Source organism: Petromyzon marinus, unplaced genomic scaffold (assembly GCF_048934315.1).
Source record: "Petromyzon marinus isolate PM22_M1 ecotype Great Lakes invasive population unplaced genomic scaffold, UKy_Petmar_22M1.pri1.0 PM_G_Scaffold_102, whole genome shotgun sequence".
Classification (NCBI taxonomy): domain Eukaryota; kingdom Metazoa; phylum Chordata; class Hyperoartia; order Petromyzontiformes; family Petromyzontidae; genus Petromyzon; species Petromyzon marinus.
Window position 1 is genome coordinate 490,788 of NW_027422654.1, and position 21,216 is coordinate 512,003.

The 21,216-nt window shown below is 47.7% G+C and overlaps 1 protein-coding gene across 6 annotated transcripts in view; it reads right to left on the reverse strand.

Annotated features, from left to right (window-relative positions):
- LOC142908818 (uncharacterized) overlaps positions 1-18,247 on the reverse strand; it is an 88,658-nt gene extending 70,411 nt beyond the window's left edge. For 3 of the 6 annotated variants that reach the window (XM_076059444.1, XM_076059445.1, XM_076059446.1), the window contains exons 1-2: positions 7,361-8,103; positions 5,808-5,887 (exon numbers count right to left, since the gene is read on the reverse strand). In XM_076059444.1, the coding sequence (XP_075915559.1) occupies positions 5,808-5,887; positions 7,361-8,000 (720 nt within the window). In that variant the 5' untranslated portion in view covers positions 8,001-8,103. Of the gene's footprint in view, positions 1-5,807; positions 5,888-7,360; positions 8,104-8,127; positions 8,242-18,027 lie in introns of those variants that run through there. The other 3 variants (XM_076059448.1, XM_076059449.1, XM_076059447.1) reach the window with 3 other exon arrangements.
- Between the last annotated feature and the right edge of the window lie 2,969 nt (positions 18,248-21,216).

A 21,216-nucleotide genomic window follows, 5' to 3' on the forward strand; every position in this document is an offset into this window, starting at 1 on the left:
CTTCCACGCTGTTCAAGACGTCTTGGAAGTGAAACCCTCACTAGGGGCTGAACTCTTCCACGCTGTTCAAGACGTCTTGGTAGAGAAACCCTCACTAGGGGCTGAACTCTTCCACGCTGTTCAAGACGTCTTGGAAGAGAAACCCTCACTAAGGGCTGAACTCTTCCACGCAGTTCAAGACGTCTTCGTAGAGAAACCCTCACTAGGGGCTGAACTCTTCCACGCTGTTCAAGACGTCTTAAAGGAAGAGAAACCCTCACTAGGGGCTGAACTCTTCCACGCTGTTCAAGACGTCTTGGTTAGAGAAACCCTCACTAGGGGCTGAACTCTTCCATGCTGTTCAAGACGTCTTGGTAGAGAAACCCTCACTAGGGGCTGAACTCTTCCACGCTGTTCAAGACGTCTTGGAAGAGAAACCCTCACTAGGGGCTGAACTCTTCCACGCTGTTCAAGACGTCTTGGTAGAGAAACCCTCACTAGGGGCTGAACTCTTCCACGCTGGGGAGACGTCTTGGAAGAGAAACCCTCACTAGGGGCTGAACTCTTCCACGCTGTTCAAGACGTCTTGGAAGAGAAACCCTCACTAGGGGCTGAACTCTTCCACGCTGTTCAAGACGTTTTGGTAGAGAAACCCTCACTAGGGGCTGAACTCTTCCACGCTGTTCAAGACGTCTTGGTAGAGGAACCCTCACTAGGGGCTGAACTCTTCCACGCTGTTCAAGACGTCTTGGTAGAGAAACCCTCACTAGGGGCTGAACTCTTCCACGCTGTTCAAGACGTCTTGGTAGAGAAACCCTCACTAGGGGCTGAACTCTTCCACGCTGTTCAAGACGTCGTGGAAGAGAAACCCTCACTAAGGGCTAAACTCTTCCACGCTGTTCAAGACGTCTTGGAAGAGAAACCCTCACTAGGGGCTGAACTCTTCCACGCTGTTCAAGACGTCTTGGAAGAGAAACCCTCACTAGAGACTGAACTCTTCCACGCTGTTCAAGACGTCTTGGAAGAGAAACCCTCACTAGGGGCTGAACTCTTCCACGCTGTTCAAGACGTCTTGGTAGAGAAACCCTCACTAGGGGCTGAACTCTTCCACGCTGTTCAAGACGTCTTGGTAGAGGAACCCTCACTAGGGGCTGAACTCTTCCACGCCGTTCAAGACGTCTTGGTAGAGAAACCCTCACTAGGGGCTGAACTCTTCCACGCTGTTCAAGACGTCTTGGAAGTGAAACCCTCACTAGGGGCTGAACTCTTCCACGCCGTTCAAGACGTCTTGGTAGAGGAACCCTCACTAGGGGCTGAACTCTTCCACGCTGTTCAAGACGTCTTGGTAGAGAAACCCTAACTAGGGGCTGAACTCTTCCACGCTGTTCAAGACATCTTGGAAGAGAAACCCTCACTAGGGGCTGAACTCTTCCACGCTGTTCAAGACGTCTTGGAAGAGAAACCCTCACTAGGGGCTGAACTCTTCCACGCTGTTCAAGACCTCTTGGTAGAGAAACCCTCACTAGGGGCTGAACTCTTCCACGCTGTTCAAGACGTCTTGGTAGAGGAACCCTCACTAGTGGCTGAACTCTTCCACGCTGTTCAAGACGTCTTGGTAGAGGAACCCTCACTAGGGGCTGAACTCTTCCACGCTGTTCAAGACGTCTTGGAAGAGAAACCCTCACTAGGGGCTGAACTCTTCCACGCTGTTCAAGATGTCTTGGTAGAGAAACCCTCACTAGAGACTGAACTCTTCCACGCTGTTCAAGATGTCTTGGTAGAGAAGCCCTCACTAGGGGCTGAACTCTTCCACGCTGTTCAAGACGTCTTGGAAGAGAAACCCTCACTAGGGGCTGAACTCTTCCACGCTGTTCAAGACGTCTTCGTAGAGAAACCGTCACTAGGGGCTGAACTCTTCCACGCTGTTCAAGACGTCTTGGAAGAGAAACCCTCACTAGGGGCTGAACTCTTCCACGCTGTTCAAGACGTCTTAAAGGAAGAGAAACCCTCACTAGGGGCTGAACTCTTCCACGCTGTTCAAGACGTCTTGGTAGAGGAACCCTCACTAGGGGCTGAACTCTTCCACGCCGTTCAAGACGTCTTGGTAGAGAAACCCTCACTAGGGGCTGAACTCTTCCACGCTGTTCAAGACGCCTTGGAAGTGAAACCCTCACTAGGGGCTGAACTCTTCCACGCCGTTCAAGACGTCTTGGTAGCGGAACCCTCACTAGGGGCTGAACTCTTCCACGCTGTTCAAGACGTCTTGGTAGAGAAACCTTCACTAGGGGCTGAACTCTTCCACGCTGTTCAAGACATCTTGGAAGAGAAACCCTCACTAGGGGCTGAACTCTTCCACGCTGTTCAAGACGTCTTGGAAGAGAAACCCTCACTAGGGGCTGAACTCTTCCACGCTGTTCAAGACGTCTTGGTAGAGAAACCCTCACTAGGGGCTGAACTCTTCCACGCTGTTCAAGACGTCTTGGTAGAGGAACCCTCACTAGGGGCTGAACTCTTCCACGCTGTTCAAGACGTCTTGGAAGAGAAACCCTCACTAGGGGCTGAACTCTTCCACGCTGTTCAAGATGTCTTGGTAGAGAAACCCTCACTAGGGGCTGAACTCTTCCACGCTGTTCAAGACGTCTTGGAAGAGAAACCCTCACTAGGGGCTGAACTCTTCCACGCTGTTCAAGACGTCTTAAAGGAAGAGAAACCCTCACTAGGGGCTGAACTCTTCCACGCTGTTCAAGACGTCTTGGTAGAGGAACCCTCACTAGGGGCTGAACTCTTCCACGCCGTTCAAGACGTCTTGGTAGAGAAACCCTCACTAGGGGCTGAACTCTTCCACGCTGTTCAAGACGTCTTGGAAGTGAAACCCTCACTAGGGGCTGAACTCTTCCACGCCGTTCAAGACGTCTTGGTAGAGGAACCCTCACTAGGGGCTGAACTCTTCCACGCTGTTCAAGACGTCTTGGTAGAGAAACCCTCACTAGGGGATGAACTCTTCCACGCTGTTCAAGACATCTTGGAAGAGAAACCCTCACTAGGGGCTAAACTCTTCCACGCTGTTCAAGACGTCGTGGAAGAGAAACCCTCACTAAGGGCTAAACTCTTCCACGCTGTTCAAGACGTCTTGGAAGAGAAACCCTCACTAGGGGCTGAACTCTTCCACGCTGTTCAAGACGTCTTGGAAGAGAAACCCTCACTAGGGGCTGAAGTCTTCCACGCTGTTCAAGACGTCTTGGTAGAGGAACCCTCACTATGGGCTGAACTCTTCCACGCTGTTCAAGACCTCTTGGTAGAGAAACCCTCACTAGGGGCTGAACTCTTCCACGCTGTTCAAGACGTCTTGGAAGTGAAACCCTCACTAGGGGCTGAACTCTTCCACGCCGTTCAAGACGTCTTGGTAGAGGAACCCTCACTAGGGGCTGAACTCTTCCACGCTGTTCAAGACGTCTTGGAAGAGAAACCCTCACTAGGGGCTGAACTCTTCCACGCTGTTCAAGATGTCTTGGTAGAGAAACCCTCACTAGAGACTGAACTCTTCCACGCTGTTCAAGATGTCTTGGTAGAGAAGCCCTCACTAGGGGCTGAACTCTTCCACGCTGTTCAAGACGTCTTGGAAGAGAAACCCTCACTAGGGGCTGAACTCTTCCACGCTGTTCAAGACGTCTTCGTAGAGAAACCCTCACTAGGGGCTGAACTCTTCCACGCTGTTCAAGACGTCTTGGAAGAGAAACCCTCACTAGGGGCTGAACTCTTCCACGCTGTTCAAGACGTCTTAAAGGAAGAGAAACCCTCACTAGGGGCTGAACTCTTCCACGCTGTTCAAGACGTCTTGGTAGAGGAACCCTCACTAGGGGCTGAACTCTTCCACGCCGTTCAAGACGTCTTGGTAGAGAAACCCTCACTAGGGGCTGAACTCTTCCACGCTGTTCAAGACGCCTTGGAAGTGAAACCCTCACTAGGGGCTGAACTCTTCCACGCCGTTCAAGACGTCTTGGTAGAGGAACCCTCACTAGGGGCTGAACTCTTCCACGCTGTTCAAGACGTCTTGGTAGAGAAACCTTCACTAGGGGCTGAACTCTTCCACGCTGTTCAAGACATCTTGGAAGAGAAACCCTCACTAGGGGCTGAACTCTTCCACGCTGTTCAAGACGTCTTGGAAGAGAAACCCTCACTAGGGGCTGAACTCTTCCACGCTGTTCAAGACGTCTTGGTAGAGAAACCCTCACTAGGGGCTGAACTCTTCCACGCTGTTCAAGACGTCTTGGTAGAGGAACCCTCACTAGGGGCTGAACTCTTCCACGCTGTTCAAGACGTCTTGGAAGAGAAACCCTCACTAGGGGCTGAACTCTTCCACGCTGTTCAAGATGTCTTGGTAGAGAAACCCTCACTAGGGGCTGAACTCTTCCACGCTGTTCAAGACGTCTTGGAAGAGAAACCCTCACTAGGGGCTGAACTCTTCCACGCTGTTCAAGACGTCTTAAAGGAAGAGAAACCCTCACTAGGGGCTGAACTCTTCCACGCTGTTCAAGACGTCTTGGTAGAGGAACCCTCACTAGGGGCTGAACTCTTCCACGCCGTTCAAGACGTCTTGGTAGAGAAACCCTCACTAGGGGCTGAACTCTTCCACGCTGTTCAAGACGTCTTGGAAGTGAAACCCTCACTAGGGGCTGAACTCTTCCACGCCGTTCAAGACGTCTTGGTAGAGGAACCCTCACTAGGGGCTGAACTCTTCCACGCTGTTCAAGACGTCTTGGTAGAGAAACCCTCACTAGGGGATGAACTCTTCCACGCTGTTCAAGACATCTTGGAAGAGAAACCCTCACTAGGGGCTGAACTCTTCCACGCTGTTCAAGACGTCTTGGAAGAGAAACCCTCACTAGGGGCTGAACTCTTCCACGCTGTTCAAGACGTCTTGGAAGAGAAACCCTCACTAGGGGCTGAACTCTTCCACGCTGTTCAAGATGTCTTGGAAGAGAAACCCTCACTAGAGACTGAACTCTTCCACGCTGTTCAAGATGTCTTGGTAGAGAAGCCCTCACTAGGGGCTGAACTCTTCCACGCTGTTCAAGACGTCTTGGTAAAGACACCCTCACTAGGGGCTGAACTCTTCCACGCTGTTCAAGACGTCTTGGTAGAGAAACCCTCACTAGGGGCTGAACTCCTCCACGCTGGGGAGACGTCTTGGAAGTGATGGTAGTACCCACACTTTACCCCACCACATGCGGCCTGCCATTCAACTGCGGTGTACCAATATATACTGCAGAGTGGACAGAGGTGGGACATTGTAGACACGTGCCTATTAAACCTGGCACGCCTGGACATCACGACCTTGTGGACCGCAAGTCCAGCGTGCTGAACCATTGCGCACCGTGGCAGCAGCCCCAAGCTTCGTGAAACTAAATAAATTTTCACTTGAAGCTTTCACGACTGCAGTGATTCACATTCTCGGTTCTTTCGGTAAAGTCACCGCCACGTAGAAAGGGAAACAATAAAATTATCACGACGTTTCGACTGCAACACAAGCAGCGATCATCGTCAGGTGTGAAAACCACAGCAAGAAAATTTGAAAAAAGTTTTTTTTAAACGTCAGTACCACGGAAAGCGATTTGGCAGCTTGTTCAGATGTTTGAAACGTCGCGAGAATTTTATTGTTTTATATTTTTATTATTGTATCGTTTCCCTTCTACGTGGTGACTTTACCGAAAGAACCGAGAATATGAAACTAGATGAATCGGTATTTTCTTAGAATGACCGTATTATTAATGTGAAATAACGATGCACATCTGTGGACACGTTTCAATGTGATCAGCGAGTCATCTTGCCTCTTGCCCATCAAGCGGCAGCGGCGGCGGCGGTGGCGTGCTCTGCCGAGGTTGATGCTGCTCAGTGATGTTTGCTTGAGCTGCGAACAAAAATTGCGCACAATTAAGTTAAAGTACATCCTAGATTTAAAGCTTTCGTGACTGCTAGGATCCATACTCTTTGGTTCTATTGGTTCTATTGGGTTTATTTTCACCTACGTGACTTTACCCAATAGAACCAAAGAGTATTAAAGTACATCGTTCATAATAGCACCGCACGAGATGTACATTGGTACACGTTGACACACGTATCGCTTTTTAGAACTTTCCAACTGAGGTTTAGTGCTCAGCTCAGTCGGGGTGTCTGTCGGCAATGAGAGGTTATGATGAGCATCATAAATATGAATAAATCTTCAGTAAAATTGCGTTCTGATATAAAGTGCTTGCCCTGTAGAAAAATCGGCGAACTGACCAAAAGTTTTTTCCCAAAAAAACTTTGGAGACAAAAGCCAGCATTAAAGGAACCCATCAACTAAACAAAACTAAACTTGTTATTTTACCACATAAGAGCCCGCTCGGATACGTAGCTCTTGTTCAGAAGCGACCTGGCCACAGTTGATAAGCTCAACAAAGTGGTTCATCACCACGTGTCAATGTATATCAGCCGCATTACTCTTAAACGTCACGTCTTTCTAAATGCGCGGGGAAACAACGCAGGGCATGGAGCAACATCAACACCGCCGTGGGGAGAACGCGCAAACTTTCAAACGCACGGGCGTCAGGGGTCGGGATCGAACCCATGCCCCTCCTGCGTACCGGGCGAGGTAGTTAACATCTCCTAGCCACCGTGATGATGATGATGATGAGAGAGAGACACGCAAACTCCAAATACACAGCAACAGGCGTCAGGGTTGGGATCGAACCCACGACCCTCCTGCGTACCGGGCGAGGTAGTTAACATCTCCTAGCCACCGTGATGATGATGATGAGAGAGAGACACGCAAACTCCAAATACACAGCAACAGGCGTCAGGGGTCGGGATCGAACCCACGACCTCCTGCGTACCGGGCGAGGTAGTTAACGTCTCCTAGCCACCGTGATGATGATGATGAGAGAGAGACACGCAAACTCCAAATACACAGCAACAGTCGTCAGGGGTCGGGATCGAACCCACGACCCTCCTGCGTACCAGGCGAGGTAGTTAACGTCTCCTAGCCAACGCGGTCCACCTGCCCTAGGCACGCACACCTAGGCCGAGCCGCTTTTCATCGCGGCGTGACGGACGTACCGCCTCTTGCGTTCCTGGGGCAAGCGCTGCCTAACCATCGTTATCGTCAATGACTAAGCAGAGCACCGCACCGTACTTCTGACGTCAAACGCCGGTTGAAAAGCGCAAGCGGAATTCGTGCTCGGCGATCAATGTGGACATCGGAGGATTGAGATCGTTTTAAGTAAAATAAGCGGCGCGATTGGTTTACAGATTGGAGCCAGGCGATACACGGGGCCATGATCTACAGCTGAAAGGAATACCTTGACCTTGGCGGTGTCACTTGACCATGACCAAGTTGACTGACCTTGCAATAGCATCCTCTGTGCTTGACCTTGTTGAACCTGTCCAGTTTCACCACGACCCACTTGACCTTGTCCAAGTTGACCCCAAGCGTGACCCAATGGCTCCTGGACTTGGCCCAGTGGACAATGAGATTGCCTTGGCTGACTCAGGCCCTGATTAGGTTGACCTCGGCCTTGCCCCAGCAGACCATGGGCGTGCCCTGACAGTCCCTGGCCCTGCTCGGGTTGACGCTGACCCTGTTTTGGCTGAGTCTGACCTCGGCCCAATTGGGGTTTTTTTTTCCCGTCGTGATATTGGCTCTGCCCTGGCTGATTGTGGCCTTGAATTGCCACTCCGTCGCCTTCCCCCGGCTGACCCTGCCCTTTATTACCCCAACCTTGAGTCGATGGCCCCTGCCCTGGCTGATTGTGGCCTTGAATTGCCACTCCGTCGCCTTCCCCCGGCTGACCCTGCCCTTTATTACCCCAACCTTGAATCGAAGGCCCCTGCCCTGGCTGATTGTGGCCTCGAATTGCCACTCCGTCGCCTTCCCCCGGCTGACCCTGCCCTTTATTACCCCAACCTTGAACCGATGGCCCCTGGATTTGCCCACCAGATTGACCTTCACCTTGTCCCATCTGACACCACCCGTGACCCAACATCACCTGGAATGGCCCCGTTTGACCGCGACCTTGCCCTAGCTGACTCTGGCCACGGCTCGATGGCTCCCGGACCTGCCTAGATAGACGGTGACCTCGTTCATTCTCTGAAACACTGCCCAAGATGCACCGTATTTTGAAGTCGGGGAGCGTGGAAAAACTGCTGCCCAAATTTCGGCTGAAGGTTTCATTGTCGTTCCCCTCCATGTTGTATTCTTTGCACACTCCTCCGATAGCCGTCTTCCTGCATGACGCACAGACACCGTGTACGTGCACGCAAGAAAAAAAAACAAATGTGGAATTTATTAAGACAGCGCCACTGCTGCAGAGCAATCCAGATGGCACCAGCGAGATCTCTCGGCAAAGCAACTTACAAGTTTAAATGGGAATCATTTTTTTTTAATTGCCACCGCCCGTCTGTTTACGCTGTAGCGTTAATGGAGGTGGGGGCAAACAGCGTTGTTGCTGCAATTTTTACATTTTTCAAAAATACGAATGCAACAAGTTTCCCAATACGTCAATCGGTAAATGTATTTTCATGGTGTTACTGTATTGATTTTGTGCTTTGCTGCACTGACAATGAGAATCTAGATTCATTTGTCGATTTAAAGCTTTCGTGACTGCAAGGATTCATCTTCTTTGGTTCTTTCGGTAAAGTCACCATCACGTAGAAAGAGAATAAAATAATAAATTGATAAAATAAAATAACACAATAAAATTCTCACGACGTTTCGGCCACAACACAAGTGGCCTTCATCAGATGAAGGGACGAGACTGTCTAGAGGACAGCGCTGGAGCGAGCGCTGTCCCTTCACCTGATGAAGGCCACTTGTGTTGTGGCCGAAACGTCGTGAGAATTTTATCGTGTTATTTTATTTTATTAATTTATTATTTTATTCTCATTCTACGTGGTGGTGACTTTACCGAAAGAACCAAAGAAGATGAATCTAGCTTAACATCAAAGTTCTTCAAATGGAGTTCCCTCAACGTATGGCCTACCCCGTGCTCCTGATCATTGTGACCACACAATGCTATAATTAGCTGACACGTGCCTATTGATCCAAGAGCCACATCGAGTGAAATTTTTTTTTTCCTAAGTGTCCTGCATTTAGTTTTTATTTTATTTTAAGATGTAATAACAGTTGTGCTTATTATTGTTATTATACACGTGTGGGAGGAAATCGCAGCACCGGGAGAAAACTCCACGTGGCGTGCGAGGGGGAAACACTCAAACCCCCCCCAAAGAGATGGAAAGTGATGGCGATTTGAATACTTGCTGCCACTGCCTTCACCTGGCGTGCCCAGGGTATGGCCATCCCCTCGACGCCCACGGGAATAGAATTTCACAACATGTTGACATGTTTACACCAAACAATAACACAAAGATCCCACACCGTGTAGCCTGTAACAGGCTGTAGGGGCAAGTGCTGTTAGTGAGCAGCAGCTATGAAGGCTACCGGCACTGTGGCACACGAGGGGGGTGGGTGGCCAGCACCACGCCCGGCCGCCTTTGTCTCCCCAGTGCTAGCGATGTTTTACTACTACACACCGCTACACCAGCTACTCATTTGAGGCTGAGTCGACCTAGGGGAGTCCCAGAACCGGTTGAGATAATCATCGCCGGCGGTGTTGGAAGGCCCGAAGTGAATCACTCAACAACAACAACACGGTGTGGTGATTAGACCACTAAGCTAGACACATTGTCAAGGCCCCAAGTGAATCACTCAACAACAACACCACGGTGTGGTGATTAGACCACTAAGCTAGACACATTGTCAAGGCCCCAAGTGAATCACTCAACAACAACAAGAACACCACGGTGTGGTGATTAGACCACTAAGCTAGACGCATTGTCAAGGCCCCAAGTGAATCAATCAACAACAACAACAACACGGTCTGGTGATTAGACCACTAAGCTAGACACATTGTCAAGGCCCCAAGTGAATCACTCAACAACAACAACAACACCACGGTGTGGTGATTAGACCACTAAGCTAGACACATTGTCAAGGCCCCAAGTGAATCACTCAACAACAACAAAACAACACGGTGTGGTGATTAGACCACTAAGCTAGACACATTGTCAAGGCCCCAAGTGAATCACTCAACAACAACAACACCATGGTGTGGTGATTAGACCACTAAGCTAGACACATTGTCAAGGTCCCAAGTGAATCACTCAACAACAACAACACAGTGTGGTGATTAGACCACTAAGCTAGACACATTGTCAAGGCCACAAGTGAATCACTCAACAACAACACGGTGTGGTGATTAGACCACTAAGCTAGACACATTGTCAAGGCCCCAAGTGAATCACTCAACAACAACACCACGGTGTGGTGATTAGACCACTAAGCTAGTCACATTGTCAAGGCCCCAAGTGAATCACTCAACAACAACAACACCACGGTGTGGTGATTAGACCACTAAGCTAGACACATTGTCAAGGCCCCAAGTGGATCACTCAACAACAACAACACTGTGTGGTGATTAGACCACTAAGCTAGACACATTGTCAAGGCCCCAAGTGAATCACTCAACAACAACACCACGGTGTGGTGATTAGACCACTAAGCTAGACACATTGTCAAGGCCCCAAGTGAATCACTCAACAACAACAAGGTGTGGTGATTAGACCACTAAGCTAGACACATTGTCAAGGCCCCAAGTGAATCACTCAACAACAACAACAACACTGTGTGGTGATTAGGCCACTAAGCTAGACACATTGTCAAGGCCCCAAGTGAATCACTCAACAACACGGTGTGGTGATTAGACCACTAAGCTAGACACATTGTCAAGGCCCCAAGTGAATTACTCACCAACAACAACAACACCACGGTGTGGTGATTAGACCACTAAGCTAGACGCATTGTCAAGGCCCCAAGTGAATCACTCAACAACAACAACAACACTGTGTGGTGATTAGACCACTAAGCTAGACACATTGTCAAGGCCCCAAGTGAATCACTCAACAACAACAACAACACTGTGTGGTGATTAGACCACTAAGCTAGACACATTGTCAAGGCCCCAAGTGAATCACTCAACAACAACAACACCAAGGTCTGGTGATTAGACCACTAAGCTAGACACATTGTCAAGGCCCCAAGTGAATCACTCAACAACACCAAGGTGTGGTGATTAGACCACTAAGCTAGACACATTGTCAAGGCCCCAAGTGAATCACTCAACAACAACACCAAGGTGTGGTGATTAGACCACTAAGCTAGACGCATTGTCAAGGCCCCTAGTGAATCACTCAACAACAACAACACCAAGGTGTGGTGATTAGACCACTAAGCTAGACGCATTGTCAAGGCCCCAAGTGAATCACTCAACAACAACAAAACAACACGGTGTGGTGATTAGACCACTAAGCTAGACACATTGTCAAGGCCCCAAGTGAATCACTCAACAACAACACCACGGTGTGGTGATTAGACCACTAAGCTAGACACATTGTCAAGGCCCCAAGTGAATCACTCAACAACAACAAGAACACCACGGTGTGGTGATTAGACCACTAAGCTAGACGCATTGTCAAGGCCCCAAGTGAATCAATCAACAACAACAACACGGTCTGGTGATTAGACCACTAAGCTAGACACATTGTCAAGGCCCCAAGTGAATCACTCAACAACAACAACAACACCACGGTGTGGTGATTAGACCACTAAGCTAGACACATTGTCAAGGCCCCAAGTGAATCACTCAACAACAACAAAACAACACGGTGTGGTGATTAGACCACTAAGCTAGACACATTGTCAAGGCCCCAAGTGAATCACTCAACAACAACAACACCATGGTGTGGTGATTAGACCACTAAGCTAGACACATTGTCAAGGTCCCAAGTGAATCACTCAACAACAACAACACAGTGTGGTGATTAGACCACTAATCTAGACACATTGTCAAGGCCACAAGTGAATCACTCAACAACAACATGGTGTGGTGATTAGACCACTAAGCTAGACACATTGTCAAGGCCCCAAGTGAATCACTCAACAACAACTACACAGTGTGGTGATTAGACCACTAAGCTAGACACATTGTCAAGGCCCCAAGTGAATCACTCAACAACAACAACAACACGGTGTGGTGATTAGACCACTAAGCTAGACACATTGTCAAGGCCCCAAGTGAATCACTCAACAACAACAACACTGTGTGGTGATTAGACCACTAAGCTAGACACATTGTCAAGGCCCCAAGTGAATCACTCAACAACACGGTGTGGTGATTAGACCACTAAGCTAGACACATTGTCAAGGCCCCAAGTGAATCACTCAACAACAACATGGTGTGGTGATTAGACCACTAAGCTAGACACATTGTCAAGGCCCCAAGTGAATCACTCAACAACAACTACACGGTGTGGTGATTAGACCACTAAGCTAGTCACATTGTCAAGGCCCCAAGTGAATCACTCAACAACAACAACACCACGGTGTGGTGATTAGACCACTAAGCTAGACACATTGTCAAGGCCCCAAGTGGATCACTCAACAACAACAACACTGTGTGGTGATTAGACCACTAAGCTAGACACATTGTCAAGGCCCCAAGTGAATCACTCAACAACAACACCACGGTGTGGTGATTAGACCACTAAGCTAGACACATTGTCAAGGCCCCAAGTGAATCACTCAACAACAAGGTGTGGTGATTAGACCACTAAGCTAGACACATTGTCAAGGCCCCAAGTGAATCACTCAACAACAACAACACTGTGTGGTGATTAGGCCACTAAGCTAGACACATTGTCAAGGCCCCAAGTGAATCACTCAACAACACGGTGTGGTGATTAGACCACTAAGCTAGACACATTGTCAAGGCCCCAAGTGAATTACTCACCAACAACAACAACAACACCACGGTGTGGTGATTAGACCACTAAGCTAGACGCATTGTCAAGGCCCCAAGTGAATCACTCAGCAACAACAACAACACTGTGTGGTGATTAGACCACTAAGCTAGACACATTGTCAAGGCCCCAAGTGAATCACTCAACAACAACAACAACACCACGGTGTGGTGATTAGACCACTAAGCTAGACACATTGTCAAGGCCCCAAGTGAATCACTCAACAACAACAAAACAACACGGTGTGGTGATTAGACCACTAAGCTAGACACATTGTCAAGGCCCCAAGTAAATCACTCAACAACAACAACACCATGGTGTGGTGATTAGACCACTAAGCTAGACACATTGTCAAGGTCCCAAGTGAATCACTCAACAACAACAACACAGTGTGGTGATTAGACCACTAAGCTAGACACATTGTCAAGGCCACAAGTGAATCACTCAACAACAACATGGTGTGGTGATTAGACCACTAAGCTAGACACATTGTCAAGGCCCCAAGTGAATCACTCAACAACAACTACACGGTGTGGTGATTAGACCACTAAGCTAGACACATTGTCAAGGCCCCAAGTGAATCACTCAACAACAACAACAACACGGTGTGGTGATTAGACCACTAAGCTAGACACATTGTCAAGGCCCCAAGTGAATCACTCAACAACAACAACACTGTGTGGTGATTAGACCACTAAGCTAGACACATTGTCAAGGCCCCAAGTGAATCACTCAACAACACGGTGTGGTGATTAGACCACTAAGCTAGACACATTGTCAAGGCCCCAAGTGAATCACTCAACAACAACAACACTGTGTGGTGATTAGACCACTAAGCTAGACACATTGTCAAGGCCCCAAGTGAATCACTCAACAACAACTACACGGTGTGGTGATTAGACCACTAAGCTAGACACATTGTCAAGGCCCCAAGTGAATCACTCAACAACAACAACACCACGGTGTGGTGATTAGACCACTAAGCTAGACACATTGTCAAGGCCCCAAGTGGATCACTCAACAACAACAACACTGTGTGGTGATTAGACCACTAAGCTAGACACATTGTCAAGGCCCCAAGTGAATCACTCAACAACAACACCACGGTGTGGTGATTAGACCACTAAGCTAGACACATTGTCAAGGCCCCAAGTGAATCACTCAACAACAACAAGGTGTGGTGATTAGACCACTAAGCTAGACACATTGTCAAGGCCCCAAGTGAATCACTCAACAACAACAACAACACTGTGTGGTGATTAGGCCACTAAGCTAGACACATTGTCAAGGCCCCAAGTGAATCACTCAACAACACGGTGTGGTGATTAGACCACTAAGCTAGACACATTGTCAAGGCCCCAAGTGAATTACTCACCAACAACAACAACACCACGGTGTGGTGATTAGACCACTAAGCTAGACGCATTGTCAAGGCCCCAAGTGAATCACTCAACAACAACAACAACACTGTGTGGTGATTAGACCACTAAGCTAGACACATTGTCAAGGCCCCAGGTGAATCACTCAACAACAACAACAACACTGTGTGGTGATTAGACCACTAAGCTAGACACATTGTCAAGGCCCCAAGTGAATCACTCAACAACAACAACACCAAGGTATGGTGATTAGACCACTAAGCTAGACACATTGTCAAGGCCCCAAGTGAATCACTCAACAACACCAAGGTGTGGTGATTAGACCACTAAGCTAGACACATTGTCAAGGCCCCAAGTGAATCACTCAACAACAACACCAAGGTGTGGTGATTAGACCACTAAGCTAGACGCATTGTCAAGGCCCCTAGTGAATCACTCAACAACAACAACACCAAGGTGTGGTGATTAGACCACTAAGCTAGACGCATTGTCAAGGCCCCAAGTGAATCACTCAACAACAACAAAACAACACGGTGTGGTGATTAGACCACTAAGCTAGACACATTGTCAAGGCCCCAAGTGAATCACTCAACAACAACACCACGGTGTGGTGATTAGACCACTAAGCTAGACACATTGTCAAGGCCCCAAGTGAATCACTCAACAACAACAAGAACACCACGGTGTGGTGATTAGACCACTAAGCTAAACGCATTGTCAAGGCCCCAAGTGAATCAATCAACAACAACAACACGGTCTGGTGATTAGACCACTAAGCTAGACACATTGTCAAGGCCCCAAGTGAATCACTCAACAACAACAACAACACCACGGTGTGGTGATTAGACCACTAAGCTAGACACATTGTCAAGGCCCCAAGTGAATCACTCAACAACAACAAAACAACACGGTGTGGTGATTAGACCACTAAGCTAGACACATTGTCAAGGCCCCAAGTGAATCACTCAACAACAACAACACCATGGTGTGGTGATTAGACCACTAAGCTAGACACATTGTCAAGGTCCCAAGTGAATCACTCAACAACAACAACACAGTGTGGTGATTAGACCACTAATCTAGACACATTGTCAAGGCCACAAGTGAATCACTCAACAACAACATGGTGTGGTGATTAGACCACTAAGCTAGACACATTGTCAAGGCCCCAAGTGAATCACTCAACAACAACTACACAGTGTGGTGATTAGACCACTAAGCTAGACACATTGTCAAGGCCCCAAGTGAATCACTCAACAACAACAACAACACGGTGTGGTGATTAGACCACTAAGCTAGACACATTGTCAAGGCCCCAAGTGAATCACTCAACAACAACAACACTGTGTGGTGATTAGACCACTAAGCTAGACACATTGTCAAGGCCCCAAGTGAATCACTCAACAACACGGTGTGGTGATTAGACCACTAAGCTAGACACATTGTCAAGGCCCCAAGTGAATCACTCAACAACAACATGGTGTGGTGATTAGACCACTAAGCTAGACACATTGTCAAGGCCCCAAGTGAATCACTCAACAACAACTACACGGTGTGGTGATTAGACCACTAAGCTAGTCACATTGTCAAGGCCCCAAGTGAATCACTCAACAACAACAACACCACGGTGTGGTGATTAGACCACTAAGCTAGACACATTGTCAAGGCCCCAAGTGGATCACTCAACAACAACAACACTGTGTGGTGATTAGACCACTAAGCTAGACACATTGTCAAGGCCCCAAGTGAATCACTCAACAACAACACCACGGTGTGGTGATTAGACCACTAAGCTAGACACATTGTCAAGGCCCCAAGTGAATCACTCAACAACAACAAGGTGTGGTGATTAGACCACTAAGCTAGACACATTGTCAAGGCCCCAAGTGAATCACTCAACAACAACAACACTGTGTGGTGATTAGGCCACTAAGCTAGACACATTGTCAAGGCCCCAAGTGAATCACTCAACAACACGGTGTGGTGATTAGACCACTAAGCTAGACACATTGTCAAGGCCCCAAGTGAATTACTCACCAACAACAACAACAACACCACGGTGTGGTGATTAGAGCACTAAGCTAGACGCATTGTCAAGGCCCCAAGTGAATCACTCAACAACAACAACAACACTGTGTGGTGATTAGACCACTAAGCTAGACACATTGTCAAGGCCCCAAGTGAATCACTCAACAACAACAACAACACTGTGTGGTGATTAGACCACTAAGCTAGACACATTGTCAAGGCCCCAAGTGAATCACTCAACAACAACAACACCAAGGTGTGGTGATTAGACCACTAAGCTAGACACATTGTCAAGGCCCCAAGTGAATCACTCAACAACAACAACAACACCAAGGTGTGGTGATTAGACCACTAAGCTAGACACATTGTCAAGGCCCCAAGTGAATCACTCAACAACAACACCAAGGTGTGGTGATTAGACCACTAAGCTAGACGCATTGTCAAGGCCCCAAGTGAATCACTCAACAACAACAACAACACCAAGGTGTGGTGATTAGACCATTAAGCTAGACGCATTGTCAAGGCCCCAAGTGAATCACTCAACAACAACAACACCACGGTGTGGTGATTAGACCACTAAGCTAGACGCATTGTCAAGGCCCCAAGTGAATCACTCAACAACAACAACACCACGGTGTGGTGATTAGACCACTAAGCTAGACACATTGTCAAGGCCCCAAGTGAATCACTCAACAACAACAACACCAAGGTGTGGTGATTAGACCACTGAGCTAGACACATTGTCAAGGCCCCAAGTGAATCACTCAACAACAACAACAACACAGTGTGGTGATTAGAACACTAAGCTAGACACATTGTCAAGGCCCCAAGTGAATCACTCAACAACAACACGGTGTGGTGATTAGACCACTAAGCTAGACACATTGTCAAGGCCCCAAGTGAATCACTCAACAACAACAACACCAAGGTGTGGTGATTAGACCACTAAGCTAGACACATTGTCAAGGCCCCAAGTGAATCACTCAACAACAACACCAACACGGTGTGGTGATTAGACCACTAAGCTAGACGCATTGTCAAGGCCCCAAGTGAATCACTCAACAACAACAACACCACGGTGTGGTGATTAGACCACTAAGCTAGACACATTGTCAAGGCCCCAAGTGAATCACTCAACAACAACACCAAGGTGTGGTGATTAGACCACTAAGCTAGACGCATTGTCAAGGCCCCAAGTGAATCACTCAACAACAACAACACCAAGGTGTGGTGATTAGACCACTAAGCTAGACGCATTGTCAAGGCCCCAAGTGAATCACTCAACAATCTCTCTCTGTAATGATGATGATGATCGTGAACAATGTCTCTCTGTAATGATGATGATGATCGTGAACAATCTCTCTCTGTAATGATGATGATGATCGTGAACAATGTCTCTCTGTAATGATGATGATCGTGAACAATCTCTCTCTGTAATAATGCTGATCGTGAACAATCTCTCTCTCCATAATGATGATGATCGTGAACAATCTCTCTCTCGGTAATGATGATCGTGAACAATCTCTCTCTGTAATGATGATGATCGTGAACAATCTCTCTCTGTAATGATGATGATGATCGTGAACAATCTCTCTCTGTAATGATGATGATCGTGAACAATCTCTCTCTGTAATGATGATGATCGTGAACAATCTCTCTCTGTAATGATGATCGTGAACAATCTCTCTGTAATGATGATGATGATCGTGACGTCTGGCACAGATGATGATAGAGTTAGGCCCAAATCAACCTTCGCGATGCTTTGATCCGCCGGCGATTGTAGGCGCAGGAGTCGCCTCGATTGTTGCGGCCTGTACGCCTTGCGGTATACTTCGTACATCTACAGACTCCTAAAGCAACTTAACGAGACGTGAAAGTTAAAACTTTTAAAAATAAAAACCTCCACCACCAAGCCGCGCTGCGTGAGTAGAATAGTGACGCTCGCGCGCCAAGAATCGACTCTTTAAATCGAGAGTAAAGGAATCGAAGGTTGTAGATTCCTTTAGAATCGGCCTATGCCCGTTTAATCGATGCCACAGACGCTCACCGGATATCGATTCTCGCCGGTCGTGCACCGTGCGATAAAGGTCCGTTACCCGAAACGTCGCCTGTTAAATATTGGTGATTAGACCACTAAGCTAGACACATTGTCAAGGCCCCAAGTGAATCACTCAACAACAACACCACGGTGTGGTGATTAGACCACTAAGCTAGACACATTGTCAAGGCCCCAAGTGAATCACTCAACAACAACAAGAACACCACGATGTGGTGATTAGACCACTAAGCTAGACGCATTGTCAAGGCCCCAAGTGAATCAATCAACAACAACAACACGGTCTGGTGATTAGACCACTAAGCTAGACACATTGTCAAGGCCCCAAGTGAATCACTCAACAACAACAACACCACGGTGTGGTGATTAGACCACTAAGCTAGACACATTGTCAAGGCCCCAAGTGAATCACTCAACAACAACAAAACAACACGGTGTGGTGATTAGACCACTAAGCTAGACACATTGTCAAGGCCCCAAGTGAATCACTCAACAACAACAACACCATGGTGTGGTGATTAGACCACTAAGCTAGACACATTGTCAAGGTCCCAAGTGAATCACTCAACAACAACAACACAGTGTGGTGATTAGACCACTAAGCTAGACACATTGTCAAGGCCACAAGTGAATCACTCAACAACAACATGGTGTGGTGATTAGACCACTAAGCTAGACACATTGTCAAGGCCCCAAGTGAATCACTCAACAACAACTACACAGTGTGGTGATTAGACCACTAAGCTAGACACATTGTCAAGGCCCCAAGTGAATCACTCAACAACAACAACAACACGGTGTGGTGATTAGACCACTAAGCTAGACACATTGTCAAGGCCCCAAGTGAATCACTCAACAACAACAACACTGTGTGGTGATTAGACCACTAAGCTAGACACATTGTCAAGGCCCCAAGTGAATCACTCAACAACACGGTGTGGTGATTAGACCACTAAGCTAGACACATTGTCAAGGCCCCAAGTGAATCACTCAACAACAACATGGTGTGGTGATTAGACCACTAAGCTAGACACATTGTCAAGGCCCCAAGTGAATCACTCAACAACAACTACACGGTGTGGTGATTAGACCACTAAGCTAGTCACATTGTCAAGGCCCCAAGTGAATCACTCAACAACAACAACACCACGGTGTGGTGATTAGACCACTAAGCTAGACACATTGTCAAGGCCCCAAGTGGATCACTCAACAACAACAACACTGTGTGGTGATTAGACCACTAAGCTAGACACATTGTCAAGGCCCCAAGTGAATCACTCAACAACAACACCACGGTGTGGTGATTAGACCACTAAGCTAGACACATTGTCAAGGCCCCAAATGAATCACTCAACAACAACAAGGTGTGGTGATTAGACCACTAAGCTAGACACATTGTCAAGGCCCCAAGTGAATCACTCAACAACAACAACACTGTGTGGTGATTAGGCCACTAAGCTAGACACATTGTCAAGGCCCCAAGTGAATCACTCAACAACACGGTGTGGTGATTAGACCACTAAGCTAGACACATTGTCAAGGCCCCAAGTGAATCACTCAACAACAACACCACGGTGTGGTGATTAGACCACTAAGCTAGACACATTGTCAAGGCCCCAAGTGAATCACTCAACAACAACAAGAACACCACGGTGTGGTGATTAGACCACTAAGCTAGACGCATTGTCAAGGCCCCAAGTGAATCAATCAACAACAACAACACGGTCTGGTGATTAGACCACTAAGCTAGACACATTGTCAAGGCCCCAAGTGAATCACTCAACAACAACAACAACACCACGGTGTGGTGATTAGACCACTAAGCTAGACACATTGTCAAGGCCCCAAGTGAATCACTCAACAACAACAAAACAACACGGTGTGGTGATTAGACCACTAAGCTAGACACATTGTCAAGGCCCCAAGTGAATCACTCAACAACAACAACACCATGGTGTGGTGATTAGACCACTAAGCTAGACACATTGTCAAGGTCCCAAGTGAATCACTCAACAACAACAACACAGTGTGGTGATTAGACCACTAAGCTAGACACATTGTCAAGGCCACAAGTGAATCACTCAACAACAACATGGTGTGGTGATTAGACCACTAAGCTAGACACATTGTCAAGGCCCCAAGTGAATCACTCAACAACAACTACACGGTGTGGTGATTAGACCACTAAGCTAGACACATTGTCAAGGCCCCAAGTGAATCACTCAACAACAACAACAACAACACGGTGTGGTGATTAGACCACTAAGCTAGACACATTGTCAAGGCCCCAAGTGAATCACTCAACAACAACATGGTGTGGTGATTAGACCACTAAGCTAGACACATTGTCAAGGCCCCAAGTGAATCACTCAACAACAACTACACGGTGTGGTGATTAGACCACTAAGCTAGACACATTGTCAAGGCCCCAAGTGAATCACTCAACAACAACAACACCACGGTGTGGTGATTAGACCACTAAGCTAGACACATTGTCAAGGCCCCAAGTGGATCACTCAACAACAACAACACTGTGTGGTGATTAGACCACTAAGCTAGACACATTGTCAAGGCCCCAAGTGAATCACTCAACAACAACACCACGGTGTGGTGATTAGACCACTAAGCTAGACACATTGTCAAGGCCCCAAGTGAATCACTCAACAACAACAAGGTGTGGTGATTAGACCACTAAGCTAGACACATTGTCAAGGCCCCAAGTGAATCACTCAACAACAACAACAACACTGTGTGGTGATTAGGCCACTAAGCTAGACACATTGTCAAGGCCCCAAGTGAATCACTCAACAACACGGTGTGGTGATTAGACCACTAAGCTAGACACATTGTCAAGGCCCCAAGTGAATTACTCACCAACAACAA